General features: G+C 36.0%; 1 protein-coding gene across 12 annotated transcripts in view; it reads right to left on the minus strand.

Moving 5' to 3' along the window:
- LOC122634677 (dachshund homolog 2) overlaps positions 1 to 23047 on the minus strand; it is a 215764-nt gene that overhangs the window by 68246 nt on the left and 124471 nt on the right. For all 12 annotated transcript variants that reach the window (XR_006328449.1, XM_043823847.1, XM_043823848.1 and 9 more), the window contains 2 exons: positions 5690 to 5766; positions 3645 to 3815 (listed from right to left, as the gene is read on the minus strand). Coding sequence is in view for 11 of the 12 variants with exons in the window: in XM_043823847.1 (XP_043679782.1) it covers positions 3645 to 3815; positions 5690 to 5766 (248 nt within the window). In the remaining variant the exon portion in view is untranslated. The remainder of the gene's footprint in view (positions 1 to 3644; positions 3816 to 5689; positions 5767 to 23047) is intronic.

The following is a 23047-nucleotide window of genomic DNA, read 5'->3' on the forward strand; positions in this document are numbered from 1 at the left end:
CTTCTTCGTCCACGCTATCTTTCCACGAGCGACCATTACAATTATCGGCGGACCCGCTCAGAAAGCTTTTGGAATCCCGAAACTATACATATAACACTCGTATTCCTTTACTTCTTACAAAACGCGTTCTGCTATCGTCGTGAGTGCCCACGGTAAGATGTCTGACACGTGCGAATCTTAAAACGAAGAAGAATTCTCATTCTTCTCAAGGAGAGTTTTAAAGAACGAAAGAAAATGAAAAACAAAAAAAAAATAAGAAAGTAAAAGAAAGTAAACGTTTCCTTGACTATTTCTCTTTCTTTCGTAGATATTATAGAATTTTAACAATTTCCTTTCTTTCCTTTTCTTCTCCTTTTTTTTCTTTACATTGTTCTGTCTTTCCATCATCTATCAATAGGTCTATCTAACATAAGTATTACGTATAATAGAGAATTTATTATTATGAAGAATTTATATACGTCCGCAATACACTTTTCTCTCTTTTTATCGTCAATCATTGATCAACAATTAACACGTACATATATACATAGAATATATCAAAATAATTAAAAAATCAGAATTTTCCATATTCACGATTACGATATTTTCTAACTATGAGAAACTTCCTTAACGATAATCAACTAACAATTACGTGTTACGAAAGGAATAAAAAAATATCTTAAATTAGAAACAAATAGTTCGTTTTTTAATTTGTTTCTTTCGCAAAATCAATAATCCTAATCTATACTTGTTTGCTTTTTCCAATGTCTTCGCGAGTTTGAAAGGAAAAGGAAAAGAAAAGGAACGTATCGTGAGCGCGAGAAAGAGAGAAAGGAGAGAAAAAGAGAGAGAGAGAGAGAGAGAGAGAGAAAGAGAGAGAGAGATTGGATTCCGGGAAGGAGAGCGAGAAGGAGATAGTGGCGCGTCTCATTAAATCAGAACGGCATTCCACGGGCGTGTACACTCCCACGGGCATTCGATGGGGTTCTATTTCGATCACCATGAGCGCCATAGGTAGGATGTACCCGTTGCATACGACACGCTGCGAGACACGGATTTTCTTCGATCCAAGACTTCCCCTCAGTCCCCTTTACCTTAACCCTCACCCTTCACATCCCTCATCCCTCATCCCTCAACACCCCTCTTCTCTCCCCACCACTCTTTCCGACCAAAGACAGACAATTTATACGTCTAACTGCTATGTCTTTCGACGAAATTTAGAGAGCTCGATACTAATTCTAATCCTTTTTAACTTGTTCAATTCGTTAAAACGTGTTGTACGACTTCTTCTTTCCTGGCTTCTATATAAAGAGATAAAAGAAAATTCGATGATTGATATTTTCCAATCGTAAAGAGATCCGCATTATTATTATTATTACTATTATTAGTAGAAATGTTTTGAATAAGATAAAACTGAACGAAATGAAATATAAAAATAAAATAAGGATGACCGAAAATAAAATAATCAATGAGACTTACTTATGATCTCATTTTTCATTTTTTATATACCCCTATATATATATATATATATATATATATATATATATATCGTTCTCTGTCTGATTCTTTTCAAATGGTAATGATCTTATTTTAAATTGATTAAATCCAATAGAAATAAATAAATAGGAAGGAAAGCTAAACAGAGAGAGAAAGAGAGAGAGTCGAGTTTATAATCGTTTCGTTTGTTCTAGACCCTTTTCGCGCCACCACTGTTCCAACCTCCCTCCCTCCCTCCCTCCCTCCTGCTGCGTTTATCTTGCAACTTATTAGCCCGAAATATTCATAATAAGCAATTAACGTTGAAATATGAATAATGTATCGATCGTTGGAAGTCGTGCGGACGAATGCGTGGAATATTAATTCACCGCATATAACGTTTTATTTTTTCGTTTTTCCTCTTTTCATTTTTCTTTCTTTCCTTTCCTTTTCTTTCTTTCTTTTTTCTTTCTTTTTTTATTTCATTTCACCAAATCGATTTTTCATCTTTCTTTTTTCCTATATTTGTTTTTCCGTTCCGTTTTTGTCCTCCTTTCATTCCCTTGTATTTTTACTTATCGTTTTTTTTTTTTCTTTCATTTTCTTTGTTTCTCATCTCGCGTAGGTGTGTCCGTAAGATGTTCGTCCGGGTGGCTCTCTAATTGGCCTCGGCCAATTAACGTGCCGTAAGGACAATGAACAAATCGATTAGAAATCAATGCGATTACGTCGCTTCATTGAGTTTGAATGAGTCTTAAGCGATGTTTTATATCAGATCTTATCTCTATCTATCATTATTAAAATGAAACTAAATATCTAATTTGAGGATCTAATGATTGTACGACGTCACTGTCTCAATAGTTTTACGATATTAATCAAAACTAATCCGAGCTAATAATAATTGTTATTAAAAGTAATATTAAAATTATTATTAAAAATAATAATAATAAAAAAATAATAATTATTATTATAACAATAATATATTAATATACAATTATCCTGATATTGCTTATGACATTATACCTACGCATAGATTATTTCTTCATTCCCATTGAAAATTTTATTAGATTAATTTATCGACCCACGTCGTAGGATACAATGCACGTTAAGTAAAAAAGGCGTGAATGAGAACAACCGTCGTGTAGAAAGTTTCTCAGGGCCAGAGCGCGGACGAATATTCGAACGTCGTTCTGATGATCGATGAGAGGGCCTGACCCATAAGTCGTAACGAAGAACTCATCTTTAAACGTGTCTTGTCCAGTCAAATCGATATAATTATTTTCCTCATTGTTGCTTACGCCGAATTTTCTAAATCGTTCATCTCTTCTCTTTCTCTCTTTCTCTATCTCTCTTTCTTGTTTTCGTTAATCGACACAAGAGCTACATACGATTCGTCCTTTCATTGTTTATTTATCTTTGTTTTTGTTTTTACGAGTAATATATCTACGATTTATTTTCCTATCTCACGATATCCCTTACGTTCCTACGTTACATTAATTTATCATTCATTAAAATTTTATTCGCAAACTCTAATGATCGAAGTTATTAGAAATGAAATAAATATGTATATATGTATGTATATATGTACGTATGTATGTATGAGAAGATCTGACGCATAAATCGTAACGAAGAACTCATCTTTAAACATGTCTTGTCCAGTCAAATCGATATAATTATTACCTTCGTTGTTGTTTACGTCGAATTTTCTAAATCGTTCATTCTTTCTCTCACTTTCTATTCTCGCTTTCGTTAATCGAGCCGATAAATACCTACAATTCGTCCTTTTCTTATTTATTTAATTTTCTTATCCTTTACGTATAATGTTTTTACAATCGCTCACATTCGCATATTAAATTAATTTATTACAAAATTAAATTTTATTCGCAAAGAAATTCGGTCGTAGCTATTAGAAATAAAATAAATACGTGTAATAAGTACTACGTCATATCGATGGAAATTTTATTCGCAGATATATTAGATCGTAATTAATAGAAATAAAGTAAATACGTATATGAGTACTACGGTATTTCGATTGAAATTTTATACGCAGATATTAATGATCGAAATAAAAAAGATACGTATATGTGTACTACGGTAATTCGATTGAAATTTTATTCGTAGATATTAATGCTCGAAATGAAATAAATATGTACGTATGTATTTAAGTACGTATTACGAGATTCTCTTACCTTCGTCTTTTTCGTTTTCGTCCTCGAGGTCTTCTGATAAATTATCATCCTCCTCCTCGTCGTCTTGAGAACGATGCGACGCTCCAGCTTCGCTTCCCGAATGCTCACCAACACTGCCGCTTCCTGCTGTCTTCGAGAGGTTCAACACGGGACTGTGACCGTTCGAGGAACCTACAGGACGAAGGATAAACAAATACGAAAAGTCCTTTAGTTATTGACAATAATATATATCTTATTGATAAAGGAACATAACAAAACAAGATCACGTATTCCAAGAAAGGACATATTATCATCGTTCTATTTCCATATAAATATGTACCTTTGTGTATGATTACGAAAATATAATACGTAATGTAATATTAGAATATAAAAGATAATCGTTATCACATTGAAAACAAGATTTTTTGTGAATCGATAAAAGGAATAAAAGCTGATTTTTCTCTCTCTCTCTTCTTCTATCTATCTATCTATCTATCTATCTATCTATCTATCTATCTATCTATCTATCTATCTTTCTCTCTCTATCTTTCTCATCGACTAAAACTAGACTGACAACTTGATGGATTTTATTTGCCTCCGTACATCCTCGTTTAGACAAGAGAACTCACTCCCGTACTTTTATCCACTTTCCACATCTTTCTTTCTTCTCTTTCTCTCTCTCTCTCTCTCTCTCTCTCTCTCTCTCTCTCTTTCTTTCTTTCTCTATATATCTATCTATCTATATCTATCTATCTATCTATCTCTTTTCTCTTCCGCATTCGCTTTCTCTCCCTCGTTCGTCGGTGAACTCGAGTATTTGATATCCTAGCATTTTAATCCTGACGTGGATAGATACTGTTTGGGCAAACGGTGGTCGATTCTGAACAAGAGAGAAAGAGAAAGAGAAAGAGAGAGAGAGAGAGAGAGAGAGAGTCCAGGGTGACGCATGGCTTCAAACACGTTTCCTACGTACATGTTTCCACGCACACCAACTTATACGCGTATATACAGGGTGGGTCGTTTCAAGTATTCAAAAATATTAACCAAAAGATAATATCGCAAAAATCTTTTCGAAAGAACACTTTCCAATACGTCCAAAAAAATCCTCGATTTTTAATCTAAAGATTAATATCACATTTAGATGTGCAGATTAACAAATAACTCGGAATGAATGAAATTTTGAATACTTTAAAGTTATCTCACCCTATAGATACTTAACAGTAGAAAGAGAGACGAAAAGGGTTAACCCGAAATCCTACCAGCATCGTCCTTTATATGTACATCGATTGATTCAATTAAACGTTAAAAAAAGATTCTTTCGAGATGCGTTCATCGTGAAAGTTGTTTTTATCATTTTATTCAATTGTTTACGATAGATAACGCCGAAAGATTTTTTTGTAAGTTTCCTATAAAAAAGAGAAGCTTAAAGTGGAGTCGGCCAATGCGATCGAGATTAAAGAAGAAACGCGAGATGTTTAATCGTTGAAGGTACGATAGACCTACCGACTGAACGACCGATCGATCGATCGATCGATCGATCGATGGAACGAAGGAACGAATGATCGAACGAACGAATCAAGATTTATAAAGTCTAGCCACGCAGAAAAATCTTAGACATCTTGAAGAGAATGTGTGTATATATATATATTTCTTACTAGCTGAGATGCTCTATCCTTTTCCTTTTATTTCTCTTTCTCTATCTATCTCTCTTTCTCTTTCCTATATACGTGTATGCGTGGGTCCGACGGGCGTTTAGGGACTCGAAGATTAAGTCCGATATCGAGTTTCAGAGAGCGGCACGAGGTCCTGTACCTTTCTTTCTAATTCCCCGTAATATTTTAATCCGACCGATCGAACCCTTTATCTTCGAGACTCACGCTCCCGCGTTGGCCGCGAACTCGAAACTTCTTCTTCTTCTTCTACTTCTTTTTCTTCCTTTTATTTTATATTTTTATTTTTATATGTACTTTCCTCTTTTTATTTATTTATTCTTAGACAAGAAATACGATTTATGTACATACACACATACGCATATGATCAAATAGATCTTAGAAAAAAAAGCTTACCATTGTGCGAACTAAGATCCCTAGGTTTGTGATCCAATGCAAGAGCCCTTTCAGCATCTCCTCTCTCTTCACGAAGCCTGTAACAAAAAGATAGAAGAAAAAAATTATGGTCAATAATAATCCTAAAGTTTTGAGAAAAGAAAAAAAAAAGAAAGAAAGTAATCGATATCGATCTTATTAACGATTGTAATTTTTGCGTCATCGTATTATTTCGTGGTTAATAGATTATACAAACTGAAGATGAAATCCGAAATCATTCTATGAATTTTGTGAATTATAATCGAATATAAATTATTTTTTCTTTCTTTTTTTTTACTATGAATTAATCTAATCATTGAATTATTCTTGTCTAATACATATTGTTTAGATTGATTTTTTAATTATTGAAAAATTCCTACACAATCGACGAATTACTCGGTAGACTCGTAAATCTTGAAATCTTCATAGTAAAATAAAGTTTAAGAAGGAAGAAGAAGAAGAAGGGAAAGTTTAAGAAAAAAGAAAACAAAGAAGAAAAAGAGATGAAAATAATGTAAGATGGAAATTTTTTAACGAACTCGAACCAGCGAAAAAAATGAAAAAAGCGTTTTTCTTTCGCGTTCTCGTCGGCCGCCGGGCAATTCTTTTTTTTTTTTTAAGTACAGGAAGAAAGAAAGAAAGAGAGAAAGAAAGAGAATTCAGTGGATTCTCTCTTTTTCTTTTTTTTTTTTTTTTTATTTCCTTTTGCTTTCATTCAGAAAGGTTCGAGTTTATGGGAACGATGGCGCTCATTAAGATACCGGATTGACTATACTTAGTAAAAACTTTTAATTTTACTTTTATATTGTATGCGTATCTGTTACGCTACGCCTAAGGCATTATTTTACCATAAAAATCTCTTCAAATTTTTATCTCGTATCACTCAATGATCGCGAATGCATTTGTCAAGACTCGACGAAAAAAATGGAAAATACTTGAATTAAAAAAAAAAAATAAATAAATAAATAAATAAATAAACAAATAGAAAGTAAATTAATACAAATTTCCTTTCAAATCATAATGTATGCAAAATCGGGAGAAGGAAATCCCTTTTATTTTTTCTGGACGAATTAAATGAAGATCAAAGTTATTAATTTTCTTTTGGTATAATAAAAGGGACTAAAAAAAAAATCGATCGGCTAGTCGATGTCCCTTGATAAAAGGGTTTAGGGAAAGCGAGTCTTCCACTCTTAATGGCGAAGAAGAAGGGTAGCCCCGTAGCTTTTATCGTGTGGTTTACGGCCGAGGTCATCCGCGTGCTCGCGGATTTATTTTGCAAGAAGCATTGAAGTAGTTCTCTCTCTCTATCTCTCTGTCTATCTTTCTCTCTTTTTAACGATTAGAATACTTTTTTCTGAAGGATGTTCTTTCATCCCTTCGTCTTCACGTCTGTGTCTCTCTCTCTCTCTCTCTCTCTCTCTCTCTCTCTTGTTCTTACGTCTCAGTTTCTCGCGAAAATTATTCTCTAGGGTATACTTTTTCTTTCTTTCTCTTTTTTTTTTGCAGGTTCCACAATGTGGATCGGAGGCCTCTTTCGCACCTCGAATCGAACCGCGGACCATTAAGTAAGAAGTTAATATCATTAAACATAATATCGGGCGCATCTGGGAGCCGCAGAGCACTTACCGACCCTCCGCCCTTTCCTCTTACCCTCCTCCCACTCTTTCTCTCTCTAAGTCTCTCTTTCTTTCTCTCTCTCTCTCTCTCTCTCTCTCTCTCTCTCTCTCTTTCTATCTTTCTCTCGTTCACGTCTCTCCACCCCTTAATTTTTTAATGAGAAAATGCTTTCAAAGAGCCAGAGAGAAATACCGTGTCTACGAGCGATAAGTTACGGTCTCTCACCGAAGGGGAGAGTGAAAACCTTCTTTTCCCATGCTTACCGCCTTTCTTCGATGGCTTTCATTCTATCTCTCTCTCTCTCTCTCTCTCTCTCTCTCTCTCTCTCTCTCTCTCTCTCTCGTTTTTCTATCTTTCTCTCTATCACTTTTTCTATATGGACCATTTCGCGTGGGACGCAAAAACTAAAGCAAATGGACTATTTAGATGAAACATATAATTTCGTGATATTGAAACGTTAATAAAAGGGAAGATATTTTTTTTATTTAGAAATTTCTAGTCTATCATTTGGTCGACGCCAAGGAACACATATATATATTTATAACTTGAATTATATGTATATATATATATATATATATATATATATATCGATGTACTTCGAATAAAGTATCGGTTTTCTCGTCGCAAATGATGATAACTAGAAATAGAAGAGTTTATAGGGAGGACAACTATCATATAACTTCTTAACTAGTAAAAAGGGAATAGAAAAAACATTGAACGAATGGTAGACGAATCTATTATACATACATACATACATACATACATACATACATACATACATACATACATATATATATATCTTTATTTCTTTATTTCTTTCTTTTTCTCTTTCTCGGACGCGTCAGCTATCGTAACGACTTAATTTCGAGGATAATTAAATTTTAATTGGTAATACGAGTCGATTAAGGTGCCCGATGAGTATCTCGGATGGCCTCCGTTTTATCTTCTCTCTCTCTCTCTCATCTCTCACGAAATCTATGCTAGTCGTCGTAGAATAAAGGTGAACTGAACAAGAAGAGAGAGAAAGAGAGAGAGAGAGAGAGAAAGAGACAGATAGGAGGAGACTCAAATCGCTTAGATGTTGCGGCCTCGCGATAACCGGCAACGAAGCAGGGTTATTAAGTTTGTAATTAGTCGAATATTACAGACTCGCGTCACGGCGTTCACCGTGTAGCACGTCCGACCGTGCATATCTATGCGATATATGCGTGCGTACCCGTTCAAGCGTCGTTAACGCGTTACGGCTTTCATTACGCTCGTGTGGTACGCGGTTCTTGAGTGATTGGCAGCATATATATATATATATATATATATATATATATATATATATATAAGATGCTTAATAGCACCACCAATGATAACGACTACTCTAACGTGCACGCTGATTCTCTTTATGGTTTCAAACGAATCCACGAGTTTATTATCACGTCTTTATCGTCTCTAACATTTCTTTCATTTTCTTTTCTTCATTCTTCTTCTTCCTCTTCTCTCTTTTCTTCCTTTTATTTATTAATTTCTTTATTCTCTTTTTCATTTTCATTCTCTCCTCTCTTCCCATTTTAATTCACACTTACATTTACGAATCATACGCTAATTCCTTTTTTTACATTTTCCAAACGAATCTAATAAAAGATTAAAGTCAATTATCCAGAAAGTTTATGAATATATTTGACGACTAACACGTATATAATGAAAATTTATTTATCGTTTAATAAATAATTCCGTTTAATTAACATCTGTTATTAATCCTCACGGTGATACGTTAGATTCGTATTAGAAGAAAAGCGAAATTGTTAAATACGGATTTGTAAATTTATTATAGAGAACCCTAACCATGGAACCAGTCTCACGCTTAGCACCGTACAAAACTAATAAGCCGAACGAGCGACTGCCCTTTCTCCTCTTCGTCTTTGCCTTTAATTTTGATTCCGTAATGACGGACTCTGCGGGGAATCTCTCTCTTTCTCGTTCTCTCTCTCTTTCTCTCTTTCTCCTTCTCATCCTAACTGTTTAGAAAGGACCTTCTCGAAACAGCGGGAGTTCATTAAGTTTCCCATTTCTATCGTGGTAAAACGAGGTGAAGACTTATCGGACTACTCGCGACCTTCGGTCTTTGCTAGAAGAAGTATGATAATGGTGATGGTGGAGGAGTAGAGAGAAACATTACTAAACTTATGTAATCTTTAATTTCGAACTTATTTAATCTTTAAATCCATTTACCATAGAGGAGCAAATATATATATATATATATATATATATATATATATATATATTAAATTTGACAGTAACTATAAGTCGAGAATTACTTCCAATATTTCACACATACTTTTTATTAAAAATATTTACTTATCGGTTGAACCAATACTATATCACGTATCAGATGCAACGAAATGCAATAATATATATCGTGTAGTATAATATCTAATATTACAATCTATACATATATAAATAAAAAATCAAAAATGACAAATTCTGACATTGCTAGCCAGTCGTTCTCGATAAGTTATTTAATCAATATCGATTAAATCGATCTTCAAGACATAGAAATGTACGAATTGATTATTATCTCGTAGAGATCTACAGAGAGTAAGAATATTTAAAATGGATAGAAAGAGAGAGAGAGAGAGAGAGAGAGAGAGAGAGAGAGAGAGAGAGATAGAGAGACAGAAAGATAGAGTGAGAGAGATAACGAATAGGCTTTGACATTTTTCAATCGCTTTGATATCTTCTTGCGACGTGTATCAGAGAGCTTGGGCTTTCGACGATCCTCTGCATGAAATCAAACGCATCGTCGGCATAACGCGAGCACGAGCTAATGACGACAGCAATTGTAATATCGGGAACATGACAAAGGGGATTGCCTCATCCCTCTGCACCACCTTTCGAAATGGCGAAGGTATGTTCAACGGTAGTGGTACCCCTTCCGATCGTCGACCAATCGGCAGCTTTTCCGATAAACGATCTACGTGCCATCGAAATTCCACCTCCATCCTCCATCCACCACCACCACCTCCTCTTCCTCCTCCTCCTCCCCCTCCTCCTCCTCGATAGAGAGATATTTTTACTTTCAGCAATATTCCATCGCCGACAAAATTTTCTTTTTTTCTTTCGATTACCGCGCAATGGATTTCAAAGGATGACGACGACGACGACGACGACGACGACGACATCTCGTCAAATCCAACGAGCTATCGCGTTACGTCGTCAAAGAAAGACAGACAGAGAGAGAGAGAGAGAGAGAGAGAGAGAGAGAGAGAGAGAGAGAGAGAGAGACTTGAAATATAATAATAATAATAATAATAATAATAATAATAATAATAATAATAATAATAATAATAATAATAATAATAATAATAATAAACGAGGAATCTTATGAGAGAGACAGGGAAGAAAGGGTGTGAGAGGATAGCTGTAACGCGAGCCAAAGTCGCCACTGAAAATTTCACCCTTAGGACCGTGACATTCGAAGCGAAAGGGGTTGTTCTACGAGTATATATATATATATATATCTTCCTTCTCTGTCTCTCTCTCTCTCTCTCTCTCTCTCCCTCTCTCTCTCTCTCTGTCTGTCTGTCTGTCTGTCTTTCTCTCTCCCTCTCTACTTCGACTTAAAAGATATAGAGAATCAATGTCGGACTAGTTTAGATGATTGTTAAAGAACATAGATAAATAAAAAATGTGTCCCTTGAGTAATATCTCCTGTCGGAGGTAATTCAAAATTCTTGTAAAAAAATATTTTTGATTAATTGATTAGCAAAGGAAAGGGGGAGCATAGGAGAAGAGATTAAGGGGGATTTTGGATATTACTTTGAAACTTAAGAAATAGACGTCATCGAGGTTGAAACTTTAGTAAGGAATACTTTAATGACAGCTGACAACATCGTGTCAATAATTATGCGAGAAGAGAAAGAGAGAGAGAAAGAGAGAAAAAGCTTCTGTCGGCGATCCGATTACTTTTCGAAAAGATCCGAGACAAAAGCGAAAACGAGGAGATAGAAGGAGTGATTTTGTCGGTAGTGGTAGAAGAAATCGAGAAAGACTGCCAGTGGAAACCATAAATTATCTTCCATCTCGGCATAGAGAAAGAAAAAGATAGAGATAAAGGGAGAGCGTGTTGGGACGGTTCTGGACCAAAAGGGAGGAAGTCGTAGGGCGAATCGAATTACATCATGAAAAGAGAAAGAAAGAGATAGAAATAGATAGATAGAGAGAAAGAGAGAGAGAGAGAGAGAGAGAGAGAGAGAGAGAGAATCTTTCTCCTTCCACGTGAAACTTACAAATATTATCCGACATATCCCATAGCCTACAACATTTATCAAACCGTGTCTTGTGGAAAGGGATTCAATCAGAGGATTCCACGAATTCCATGGACGTCAATAAGATAGCCCCGAAATAAGACGTGAGCTCTTCTACCATTAATTCACCATTTTCTCATCTCCTTTCGCGAATTGAGCCGTGTAAGTACTTACGAACAACTTAGTAAACCCCTTCTTCGTACATTTATATCATATTATTTAATATTCTTTTTCTCTCATATACAAACACGGATATATTTATATATATATATGTTTATACATATTATTATTAATTAAAGTAATAGTTGAAAAATACTGACAATGTATTATCGAATGAAATAAATAATGAAATAATAATAATAATAAAAATAATAAAAATAATGAAGACGATGATGATGAGAAGGATGCAAATACTATAAGATCTGTTGTTGTCTGTTTCCCCTCATCTTTTCCCTTCCCTCTCCTCTCTTCCCTTTTGACTAATAGATCTCAGCAGCAGTCACGACACAATCATACACAGACTACTGTTACTAACTTCATATCAATCCAAAGGATCTCGGGTGCCTCTAGCGAAGCACTCGTAACCAGTAGTGATAAATGATGCGAGACTTCTACCGACGATTGAGATTAATTTCATGTGTGTATATATATATATATATATATATATATATATATATATATACACATGAAATTTTACCACCTTTTACAACTATCAATACACACAGACATACACAAGATTCAATTCAGCTGATCAAAACTTTTAAGATTATATAATCTCGATTCTAAATTCTTCCACCCCTTCACCTCTCTCTCTCTCTCTCTCTCTCTCTCTCTCTCTCTCTCTCACTATCCTAAAATTTACCGATAATTCGTTGAAATCGATGTAAGAGAAGAGACGACTCCGATAGAAGAGAGAAGAACACGGTTGCCCTTCCTTCGTTTCTGTTATAGTCGAAGCAGCTAATTATGTATCCCCTGCGGGACCCCCCGCAGACAGGAAATGAGGCTCCCCTGAGTTCTCCTATCCGTTCTATATAATACCTATACAGAGAGCCTATATAAACGTACCTACGTCTTCTCGTATGCCTTGCGTTACTCTCGAAAATGTTCAAGATGGAGAAAGACAGTGAAAATACATATACACGTGTACACACGCGTTCATACATATACATATACCTAAACACAGTCGGATTAAGTTAGCCTTGGGATCAAGATACAACGACGAACGAAAACGAGGTAGGACGACGACGACGACGACGACGACGACGACGACGACGACGATAACCTCTGACTTTATGCCTAACAGAGAGAAAGAGAGAGAGAGAGAGAGAACAGCGGTTTAATTAGACGACGCCCGAGATTCGCCTAGAAATGTTGATTGAACTAAATTGTTTTCCTCTGGGGTGCCTACCACCTCCTCTTCGTGCTTCTTCGTCTTTCTTCTTCTTCTTCTACTTCTTCTTCTACTTCTTCTTCTTCTTCTTCTTCTTCTTCTTCTTCTTACTCGAACCCAACCTGGACCCTCTCTCTACCTCATTGGTTTCTCCTCTTCCTCCTCTTACCACTTGTCCTTCTGTTTTTGTTCTTGGTACGGAGAGTTCATTGGGGTGCTAAGGAGACAATGCTGATCAGTCGTCGAGATAACTGGCTGTTTAGGCAAACGACTTTCTGGGGTAGCTACCGTCAGCACGTTGGTATACTGCCCATAGAGAATGGATTCTTATAATACAGGGTGTCTAGAAAGTAACTAACTCAACTCGTTACGATTACCCTTTAACTTGGAATATTTATACTGTAGACAATATCGTGTGTATATAGAATTGATTTTTCAAAAAACTAATATATATATATAATATATATACACATACATATAAGTATACATATACATGTACACACACACCCATATATATATATATATAAATTTATTTTTAAATCGTCGAACCAATGTGAACTTTGATTCCATCACACCAAACTCTCCTTCTGTAAATATACAGAAACAAGGAGAACGTGAAGCGTACACGCGATTATCATACTACGTAATTATAGTCCGCAATGACAGGTATCGGCAGGAGCTATAATCATTCCGTCAACGGGAGTCGCCGTTTCGAAACGCGTGCCTCCGGTAGCTCGACACAAAAGACGGTTAGGTAAAGGTGAGAACAGGTGTAGTGTTTGCGGGTTCGAGGGGGACTTGAGGTAAGAGTAGAAGGGCCAAAGCCGCCGTTACTAAATATGTTTGCGCGACCACGTTGTAAGCCACAAGCCGAGTCAATCGTTTTACTTGTCCTTCCATTCTTTTCTTATTTTATTTATTTCCTCTTTATGCATTTTCTTTTCGTTTCTTTTCTCTTCTTTCTTCTTTTCTTTCTTCCTTTTTTTTTTAGCTCCAAAACACCTTTCTTCTCTTATCTTGTTACGAGTAAAAATTATGGTTTGTGAACGAGATTATTTAATATACACATATATACATAGGTACGATTGAAAAATTAAAAGTATTTCATCTTTTGTAAATGATTTATCTAACATAAGGATATATATATATGCTTCATTATTATTATGATTATATAACATTATTGACACTGATAATAACTAACGATTGTCTTATAAAATTGAATAATGAAATATTAATATGATCTAGGAAAGATGCATTCCATTTTTCACACTTTCTATCCCTCGACGACTACCCTCATTCTCTCTCTCTCTCTCTCTCTCTCTCTCTCTCTCTCTCTCTCTCTTTCTCTCTCTCTCTCTCTCTCTGTCTCTCTCTCTTTCATCTTCCATCCATGAGAGTATCTCCTTATAGTCATGGGAAAGTTCTCGACGAGCACGATACGTTAAGCACTATGGTTAACATGGAGTGTTTCTAAAATGGCAGTGCTAAACGTCATATATCAGGAATGACGTTGGAAGGAAGAACCCAACAGGGATCTGAATTATAAAACACCATCACTCTTATCTACTTCGATATACGACGATCTATCGATAAAACGAGTTCAACGTGAAAATTATTTTTAATATTTTAATATAACAACAGATAGTATTATTCGTTCGAATTAATTAATAGCACCAGTGTATATTTCCTTTTTCTGTTTTTTATAAAATTGTATGAATAGAATCATTCGGCTTCTTTCTACTTAAATTATATATAAATAAATAGTTCATTGCATTTTCAAAATGTTTTGGATATTTAAAAGTGCAAGAGAGTACAAGTCACCGTTTCAACTAAGTTATGGTTGCCCTAAGTAAGTATCAAGCATCCTACATCAGATCCTACATCCCAAGCTTATGAGATACACGAAAATGTATCTAGGAGAAAGCCCTTGAATTATGAAACATTCTCGTTTCAACTTCCTGCTCTCTCTCTCTCTCTCTCTCTCTCTCTCTCTCTCTCTCTCTCTATGCCGTTTGTGGTCCTAAAATAATCGACGTTTCTCATCCCTTGCTGTAAATACATCCTAGAAACTAAGATACCATAGTCCGACAGGAACTAAAGCTAATCTAAACGGAAGGTAGCTTAAAAAATTTCAGAATATATCCCTATGATGCATTAATTAAACTTACATTTCCCTAAAGCAATTAAAATTAATTCAAATAAAATCGATTAATTAATTATACATACTTTTTTTTTCTTTTCTCTTTTACTACTTACAATATCTCACATTGTTCTAAACAATAAGATATCAATAAAAAAGAAAGTAAAGAATAAAGCCTAGTCATAGAATTTTCGATCGTCGAAATCACAGTGTTTCTGAATGTATCCCCTCCATCTTATTCTACTCCTACCCCCTAACATCATAGAAAACTCCAAAAGCATTTTTCAATTTCACGAAACTTTACGATAGAAATCTTCCCCATGAGAAAGGACTGAGGTGAATGCTTTTGACGATGGGTACCAAGGAAAAAAAGAAAAAGGAAAAAGAAGAAAAAGGGAGAGTTAAGAATGGTGGGGTACAAAATAAGAAGAAAAAAAAAAAGAAGCTGGATGTTCGGCCGGTTCGCGAAACATTTGTACATAAATCTGAAAATTATGACTCGTTCGTTCTCTCTCTTTTTTTCTCTCTTCTCTCTTTTCTCTCAGACAAGGCATATGCCTGGCAACGCGTAACGGAGAGATAACCGAAGGGCAACCCCTCGTAAACGCAACCGCACGCACGTGCGCGTATATAAAGTGCAGCTATGTATTTTTTCTCTCTTTCTCTCTTTCTCTCTCATTCTTGCACAGTATAAATCAGAATCAAAGGGAAAATAAAAATCACTTTTTCTTTCCCATTCTCACTGCGGATGATTCGATTAAGGGCTATCGATGGTCGTTACGGGACCCGTCACTATTCTTTCTGTCTTTTTTTTTTTTGAACTAGGAAAAGAGAGAGAGAGAGAGAGGGAAAGTGAGATAGCGAGAGAAGAAGAAGATCGAAGCTTATCGCGGTTTTTCGATGGAGTCGATCCCGCATCAGGGATAAGCGAGAATCGCCATACTTTTTTTTACCCCATGTCTCTCTTTTTCTTTCCTACATTTCCCTCGTCGATATTTTTTTTCTCCCTCCGTACGTACTTTCAAAGCTTTTCGTTCTTTCTCTCTTTCTCTCACCCTTATTCATAATCTATGATTTTCTATGATTTCCATAATCTATGCTTTTCAACACTCTATACTTTACGTACTACATACGTAATTTATAATTATTATCAGAGAGACGTATTAAATAATGAAAAAGAAAACATGTAAAATTTTCTATTGAACGAAGAAGAAAGAACATCTTATATATATATACATACATACAAACATATATATGTGTGTGTATATGTGTATGTGTAGTATATATATACACATATATACTTATAAATAATTCCATTTCGATTTAACCCCTTTACTATTTCAGCCTCGGGGGTTGGAGAATGTAGAGTGGGAGACCGAGAGAGAGCGAGAGAGAGCGAGAGAGAGAGAGAGAGAGAGAGAGAGAGAGAGAGAGAGAGAGAGAGAATCGAAGAAGGTCGACAGCGATAAGTCTCTCCCAGTTCGATCTCTCTTTCTCTTCCTGGCTGGCTTTTCCCAAACGCCTCGATGCTCAGCCGGCAGGCAAAACGCAAATAAACTCAGGATCTCCCCCGTATTTCCAAGCCGTTCTAGCTCACCGTCCAGGCACGGCACAGCAGCCCTCTCTTGCCGGAGGCTAGATCGAAGAAAAATATGCTAAAGGAGTGAGTGAGAGAGAGAAAGAGAGAGGGAGAGGAAGAGAGAGAGAGAGAGAGAGTTTCGTTTTTTATTTAGAAAAGAATCGTTCATTCGCGTGGAACGATCGATGTTCCGACCTTGTTTCGATCGTTTTCCTCTAATTCCGGTATATCTAATTAAAAAAAAAAAAAAAAAAAAAGAAAAAAAGAAGTTATCACCTCCCCTTACGTAATTAATAATAAACAATTTACTGCGACTACGTGAGAAGTTGTATATTTTTCTTCTTCCTCTTCTTCTCTTTTCTTTTTCTTCTTCTTCTTCCTTCTGTTTTTTTTTTTTGATAGAAGAAAAAAGAAAAAGAAGAAAAAAATTAAAAGAGAAGAAGAAAGAAGATAGACGTTAAAAATCGTCGCATGGAATGGATCGCGAAAAGAAATATGCTTGTGCCGAATAAAAATGCGTTGAGTAAACTTTACGTATTTTCCACCCTTCCAAGAGAAGGAACGAGTCGGTGAATAAAAGAGAGAGAGAGAGAGAGAGAGAGAGAGAGAGAGCACGCGTGCGAAAATATACGCGTAAAAGGGCTCTTATCGGGTTTGCGCAAGAATAGGATTCGACGACGCTTCCGAAAGCCATAGCCGAAACGGTAACTGCCACCCTTCGACTGATCGAACTTATTTTCTTCCTTCGACACGGTGACTCTTGCAGTTCCAAAGTCCTCCACCCACCACCCACCATCACGACCACCAACCACCCTTCCCACTCTATCCAGCCCTTCTTTTTTTTCCACGTCGTACGACTCGCGTCGATAATATTTGACTGAAAGGGCGTTTCTACGAGAGTCAGAGGTAGGAGGGTCTCGTGCTATTTTTCTGGAAAATTGAATAGACAAAATCGAACGTTCGTGCTTTCAGCCATTTTTCTTCTTTTTTTATTTTCTTTTTTTTCTTCGTACTTGAAATACTTTTTCGAATGCTCATGAAACTCGTTCCAATCGCAAGTGATTTTTCTATCGAGAACGTATTAAGACGCGTATAAAAAAAAAAAGAATGAAAATAATAATAATAATAATCTATAATCTGACTTATACGATTTGATAAAAAGAAAAAATTATATTAATCTGTACTCTCAATAATAACAATAATAATTTATAGTATGAGCCGTTTGATTTGACAATGAAAAATTATAATTATTACAAAAATGTTATCATATAATTTTTTCATTAAAATCCTTTTACACATTGACATTAAATTAAATAGCTACTTTGAAGTAGTTCGATTCTCGATGAACATCGATAGCGACTTGAACGCTTAACAGAAGAGATTCTCTCTCTCTCTCTTTCTTTCTCATCGGAGGAAAGGACGTGCGAGGCAATTAATTGCTTGGTGCGAAACGAGACGAGACGGTATTTCGTTTCGAGTTACCCCTTCTCTCTCATACACATACCACCCATCTTCCCGCGTTTTCTCGTCGACCTACGCTTAATTTCTAACCCTTTGCACGCTCTCGAGTGAGAGAGGGAAGGTAGGAACGCGGGAGAGTATATTAAGCGACACTCGGAATTACAAATAACAAATTGCAATTTGATTCTCCGCTCTGACTCGTACGGAGAGTTACGGGGTTGGTTGGTGTTCGTCGAGCTGCCGAGGGCGCAATTTATCATTAGTGACGACAATTTGGTGATGGCCTTTCTGACTCTTGCTTTCTCTCTTTCGCTTTCTCTCTCTCTCTCTCTCTCTCTCCCTCTCTCTCTCTCTCTTTTTCTCTCTCTCTATCTATCTATCTATTTCTCATTCGAAAGGGAAACGAAACGTTTTACCCTCGAGCTGCCATCGAGAAACCGATCTCACGCTTCTTCAAACGCGAAAAAAAAGAAAAAAAAAAAACAGAATAAAAAAAAGAACTGCGAAACTCAATACATCGTTATCTCTCTTCTTAAAAAATTCTCTATCGATAAGAAACGTTCTATTGAAAGAAAAAAAGAAATCAAGAACAAAAAAAATTGATGTTCCCACGACGGCAAATTTCGAGAAATTTACAATATTTTAAATGGATCTCGAGCTGTTACAGAGTTGAGTCCTCGAATAAAAGAGGATCTGGTTGATAGAAAGAGAAAGAGATGGAGAGTGATGCGAAGGGTGAAGAAAGTCGAAGGTTTGCAATGGAGAAGAAGGATAGGGTAGGGTAGGGTAGGGTAGGGTAGGGTAGCTAGGTAGGTGGGATGATGATGATGGTGGTGGTGGTGGTGGTGGTAGTAGTGGTGATGGTGGTGGTGGTGATACTGGTGATGGTGATGGTGGTGGTGCTCGGGCGTGTAGCATAGAGGGAGAAGAACGGTTTATATGGCTAAAGGCGCATCCCTCGAGCCGTATCGATCGTTGACTTTAAAATTCAAAGAGACCGACAATAGCTTCCCTTTCCGGCAGGGCCTCTGTACTACAATATCATATTCCGTTCCTTTCGTTTCATTGTCTGGTAAAGCCTGCGCTAATAATAAAAGATTGCTACCCTGGAAGCTATGCTTGGAAGAGAGTTAGAAGAAGAAGAAGAAGAAGAAGAAGAAGAAGAAGAAGAAGAGAAGAGGAGGAAAACGACGAAAAGAAAAGAGAGAACGAGTGAGAGATAGAGATAAAAAGAGAAAGAGAGAAAGAGAAAGAAAGAGAGTAAGAAAAAGAGAGAATGAGAATGTAACGGCAAAAGTAAGGGCCAAGCTCGGAAAAGTCTTCCCAACTTTGGTAGTACATCATCCAGATAGCCAGACCCATAATGCTACACTGAAAAGTTCCTCGAATTCTGTTCCCGCGAATTTAATATTCCGCGCACGGCACTCCCATTGTGTTCACGCGCTTCTTCTTCTTCTTCTTTTCTTCTTTTCTTCTTCTCTTCTTCTCCTTTTCCTCTTTCTTTCTCTTTCTTTCTTTTCTTTTTTATTTCTTATTTTCTTTTTTACTTCCTCTTTTTCTTTCTCCTTTTTTTCTTTTTTTTTTCCCCTCGAAGATCTATTACATTCGAAAGAAAATCTTCGTCAAACGGCTTCGATCACGAGTTTTTTTATTTGCTTACCTAATATGATATAGATAATAAAACGTGTAAATTATTTCATACTGATTTTTTCTTCCTCTTCTTTTTCTTTTTTCGTTGAAATCTCCAACAAGAAAAAAGACGAAGGAAAAGTGACGAGCTATATGTTCTTCTGGCAGGAGCAACAATATACCCCGTTCAAATTACGTAGGTAACGAGAACGAAGAGCAAGACATTCGTTTGCGGTAAGGGAGATGCTGATATCGTCGAGTTTAGGGGGAGAACGCAATACAATGGACGATCGTATTAAATCATAAATGTAAACGAAGATGGCAATGTATTGGGGAGAGAAAGAGAAAGAAAGAGAGAGAGAGAGAGAGACAAAGATAAAAAGAGAGATAGAATTAATGGAAAAAGGAACTACGTACATATGTACACAGAGCGTCCTTAATAAATCATCAATTTGTGAAACTTCTTTCAAAACTCAAATTCAATTTACGAATATTCATAAAACGTAAGGAAAAATTAATTTCCAAAGAAAAAAATCAGTTTGATAAAATTATACGATGTTTATGCGAAAAGAGAAGATATATATATCTTTTAGAGAAGTTAACATAATAAAAAAACTTCTAAACGTTATCAAAGACTTAGAAACTCGTCTTTAATTTCGTGCTTCTTATGAGAAGACGTCTTCTCAATCGGACTCATTCCTTTTCCCTTTACCACGCGGGGAATCACGGGGAGGATCAAACGTTGAGCATCAAAAGGAAAGTATTACGGATGAAAAGAAAGGAAGGATCGCCCGTAGTAATTCCTGAATTGTTCGATACAAATCTAGATATTTAATATCCTTCGAGTTCAATATTAGAACAAAATTAATAACTTTATAATCGATGAGTCAGTTTTCATTCAATCAAAAATGAATTCCTTCTAAGAATGAAAATCTTTCACTGTGCGTATTAAAATAAATAATGGAAGAAGAAAAGAAAATTCTATCACGTCGATAAATGTGTAATACGCATATTCATTTCATTATCATAAAATAATTATTTACAATTTTACAGATATATAATTCTTTTCATATAGAGTATATAATTTTATGTATAATTTATCTATCGAATGATCTTATGGAATAATTAGTACTTTTATAAAATCGTAAACGAAACGGAGGGTGTAAGGAGGGAGGAGAGGAGGAGAATGCACCTGAGTCAAAATTAAATGTTTCCGTCAAGAGAAAGAGAAAGAGAGAAAGAGAGAAAGAGAGAAAGAGAGAAAGAGAGAAAGAGAGAGAGAGAGAGAGAGAGAGAGAGAGGGAGAGACACAAAATGAAATATTTAGCGATCTCTCTGGGGGTTCGTCCCTGCAAAACTCGAAGGTTCTCTCTTTGTCGGCGAGGATATAAACATAGGAACGAAATGGAATGTGGTAACCCCTTTCCTGCCGCGTATTCCGTATGCTTGTTGTTTTATTATCGTGACGTCGAACGCAGTTATCGAAAATTTCTACCCTTGCTCTTGTGTCCTACTTTCTATATGAAAAGGGGGACACGATTAATACAATTTCCAAATTTTGAAATTAATAAAAGGAAAAAACAAGAAAGAAAAAGAGAGGGAGAAAAAGAAAATGTAAAAGTAAAACACCGAGTGTGCAGCAACCGTTAAAGCGAGTTGTCAAAAATAATTGATAGTATTTAAAAATTGAAAAGCCGAGGATATATATCGATGACGAAGGTTTTTTTTTTTGTTTGAAAGAAGAAAAAAGAAAAGGAAAGGGGGAAAAAAAGGAATAACGAGTCATTCGAAAGGTTGGATAAAGTCTTGTGAAAATTGACGAGGTTCGCGTGGTACGAGTTAGATTGATCGCTCGAGTGTTTTGAGGAAAATGTGTACGTGAAAAAGAAAAGGAAAGAGGAAGAAGGAAAGAGGAAAAGAGAAAGAGAGAAAGATCGCGTTGAATGGACCGGATTGAAACGTCGAAGAGTGAATAGAGGTCTGAAAGAAATACATTAGCGCAATGTGAAGGGTAATTTGAAAAATAAACTGGAGTAATCGAACGGCAGAATAGAAACGAAAGAACGTTTTCTACTACTCGATCATATTTCCTTAAAATATTAAATGAAAGAAAAAAAAAAAAAACATCCACGCTTATAGAAAAAAAATTAGAAAGTTATTAATCATTTAAGGAATGAATCAACGTTTTTTAGAGATTTGAAATATTCTCGGAAAATCTCAAAGTTCGTCCCACCGAAATAATATTATAATAATTTAAACCACTTATACTCTCGTATCTATTAGAAAAAAATATATATATAATTTTTTTCTGTTTAAAATAACTTACAAGAACGTTTCATGGCGATTGTACAAAAAAAAAAAAGAAGCCAAAGAGAGAGAAAAAAGGAAAGAGAGACAGATTAAAATTTAAATAACATTATTTGACGATAAAGGCGCGAAGAAAGATATCTCTCTAATCGAGTTCTCGTCTTCTATACGTAGGATTAGAAAATAAACGTGTATTCTGTGCAAAAAGCAGGTGCATTACTCGCTCGCAAATGCTTTACGACGATTTTATTGTCGGCCCCCGGTGTTCAGCGGTCGTATTTAACGTTTTATCCCACAGCGTCCATTCTATCCTCTCTTTCTCTATTCTATGGCACCCTCTTGCAAAAGGGTTACGATTATATTTTTCAACTATACGATCTACAGAGAAAGAGAAAGACAGAAAAGAAGAGAAACTGAGAGAGAGAGAGAGAGAGAGAGAGAGAGAGAGAGAGAAAGAGATAGGGAAAGAAAGAAAAAGACAGATAGAGAGAAAGAGAGAAAGAAGGCTCTTCGAATCGTTTCATAAAAGTCGTCTGGCACATTCGTTCTCCTAGATTATTGCACCGACGAGAACGAGATATATATTTTATTTATTATTTCACTTTTAAGGCGAGCCTATGCTTGGCATCTTCGGGACAACGTCCAGCATCAAGGGATTAAAGATGGAGAAGCATAAAGTACGAAGAGAGGAACATTCTTTCTTTCTCTCTCTCTCTCTCTCTTTCTCTTTCCTTCTCTCTTTCTCTCTTCCTTCCTTTCTTCTTCGACTTCTCGAGTCGGCAAGATCGAAGATGGGAACATAGCTAGTCGGCAACACTTTGCTACTTTATTTCGCGCAAAACCGCTCGCACGCGTGCTTTAATTAAACGAGCACGCTCTAACCCTCGTAAAATCGTCTTACACCGCTTTCCGCGGACCT

This window comes from Vespula pensylvanica, chromosome 15 (genome assembly GCF_014466175.1).
Source record: "Vespula pensylvanica isolate Volc-1 chromosome 15, ASM1446617v1, whole genome shotgun sequence".
NCBI classification, from domain to species: Eukaryota; Metazoa; Arthropoda; class Insecta; order Hymenoptera; family Vespidae; genus Vespula; species Vespula pensylvanica.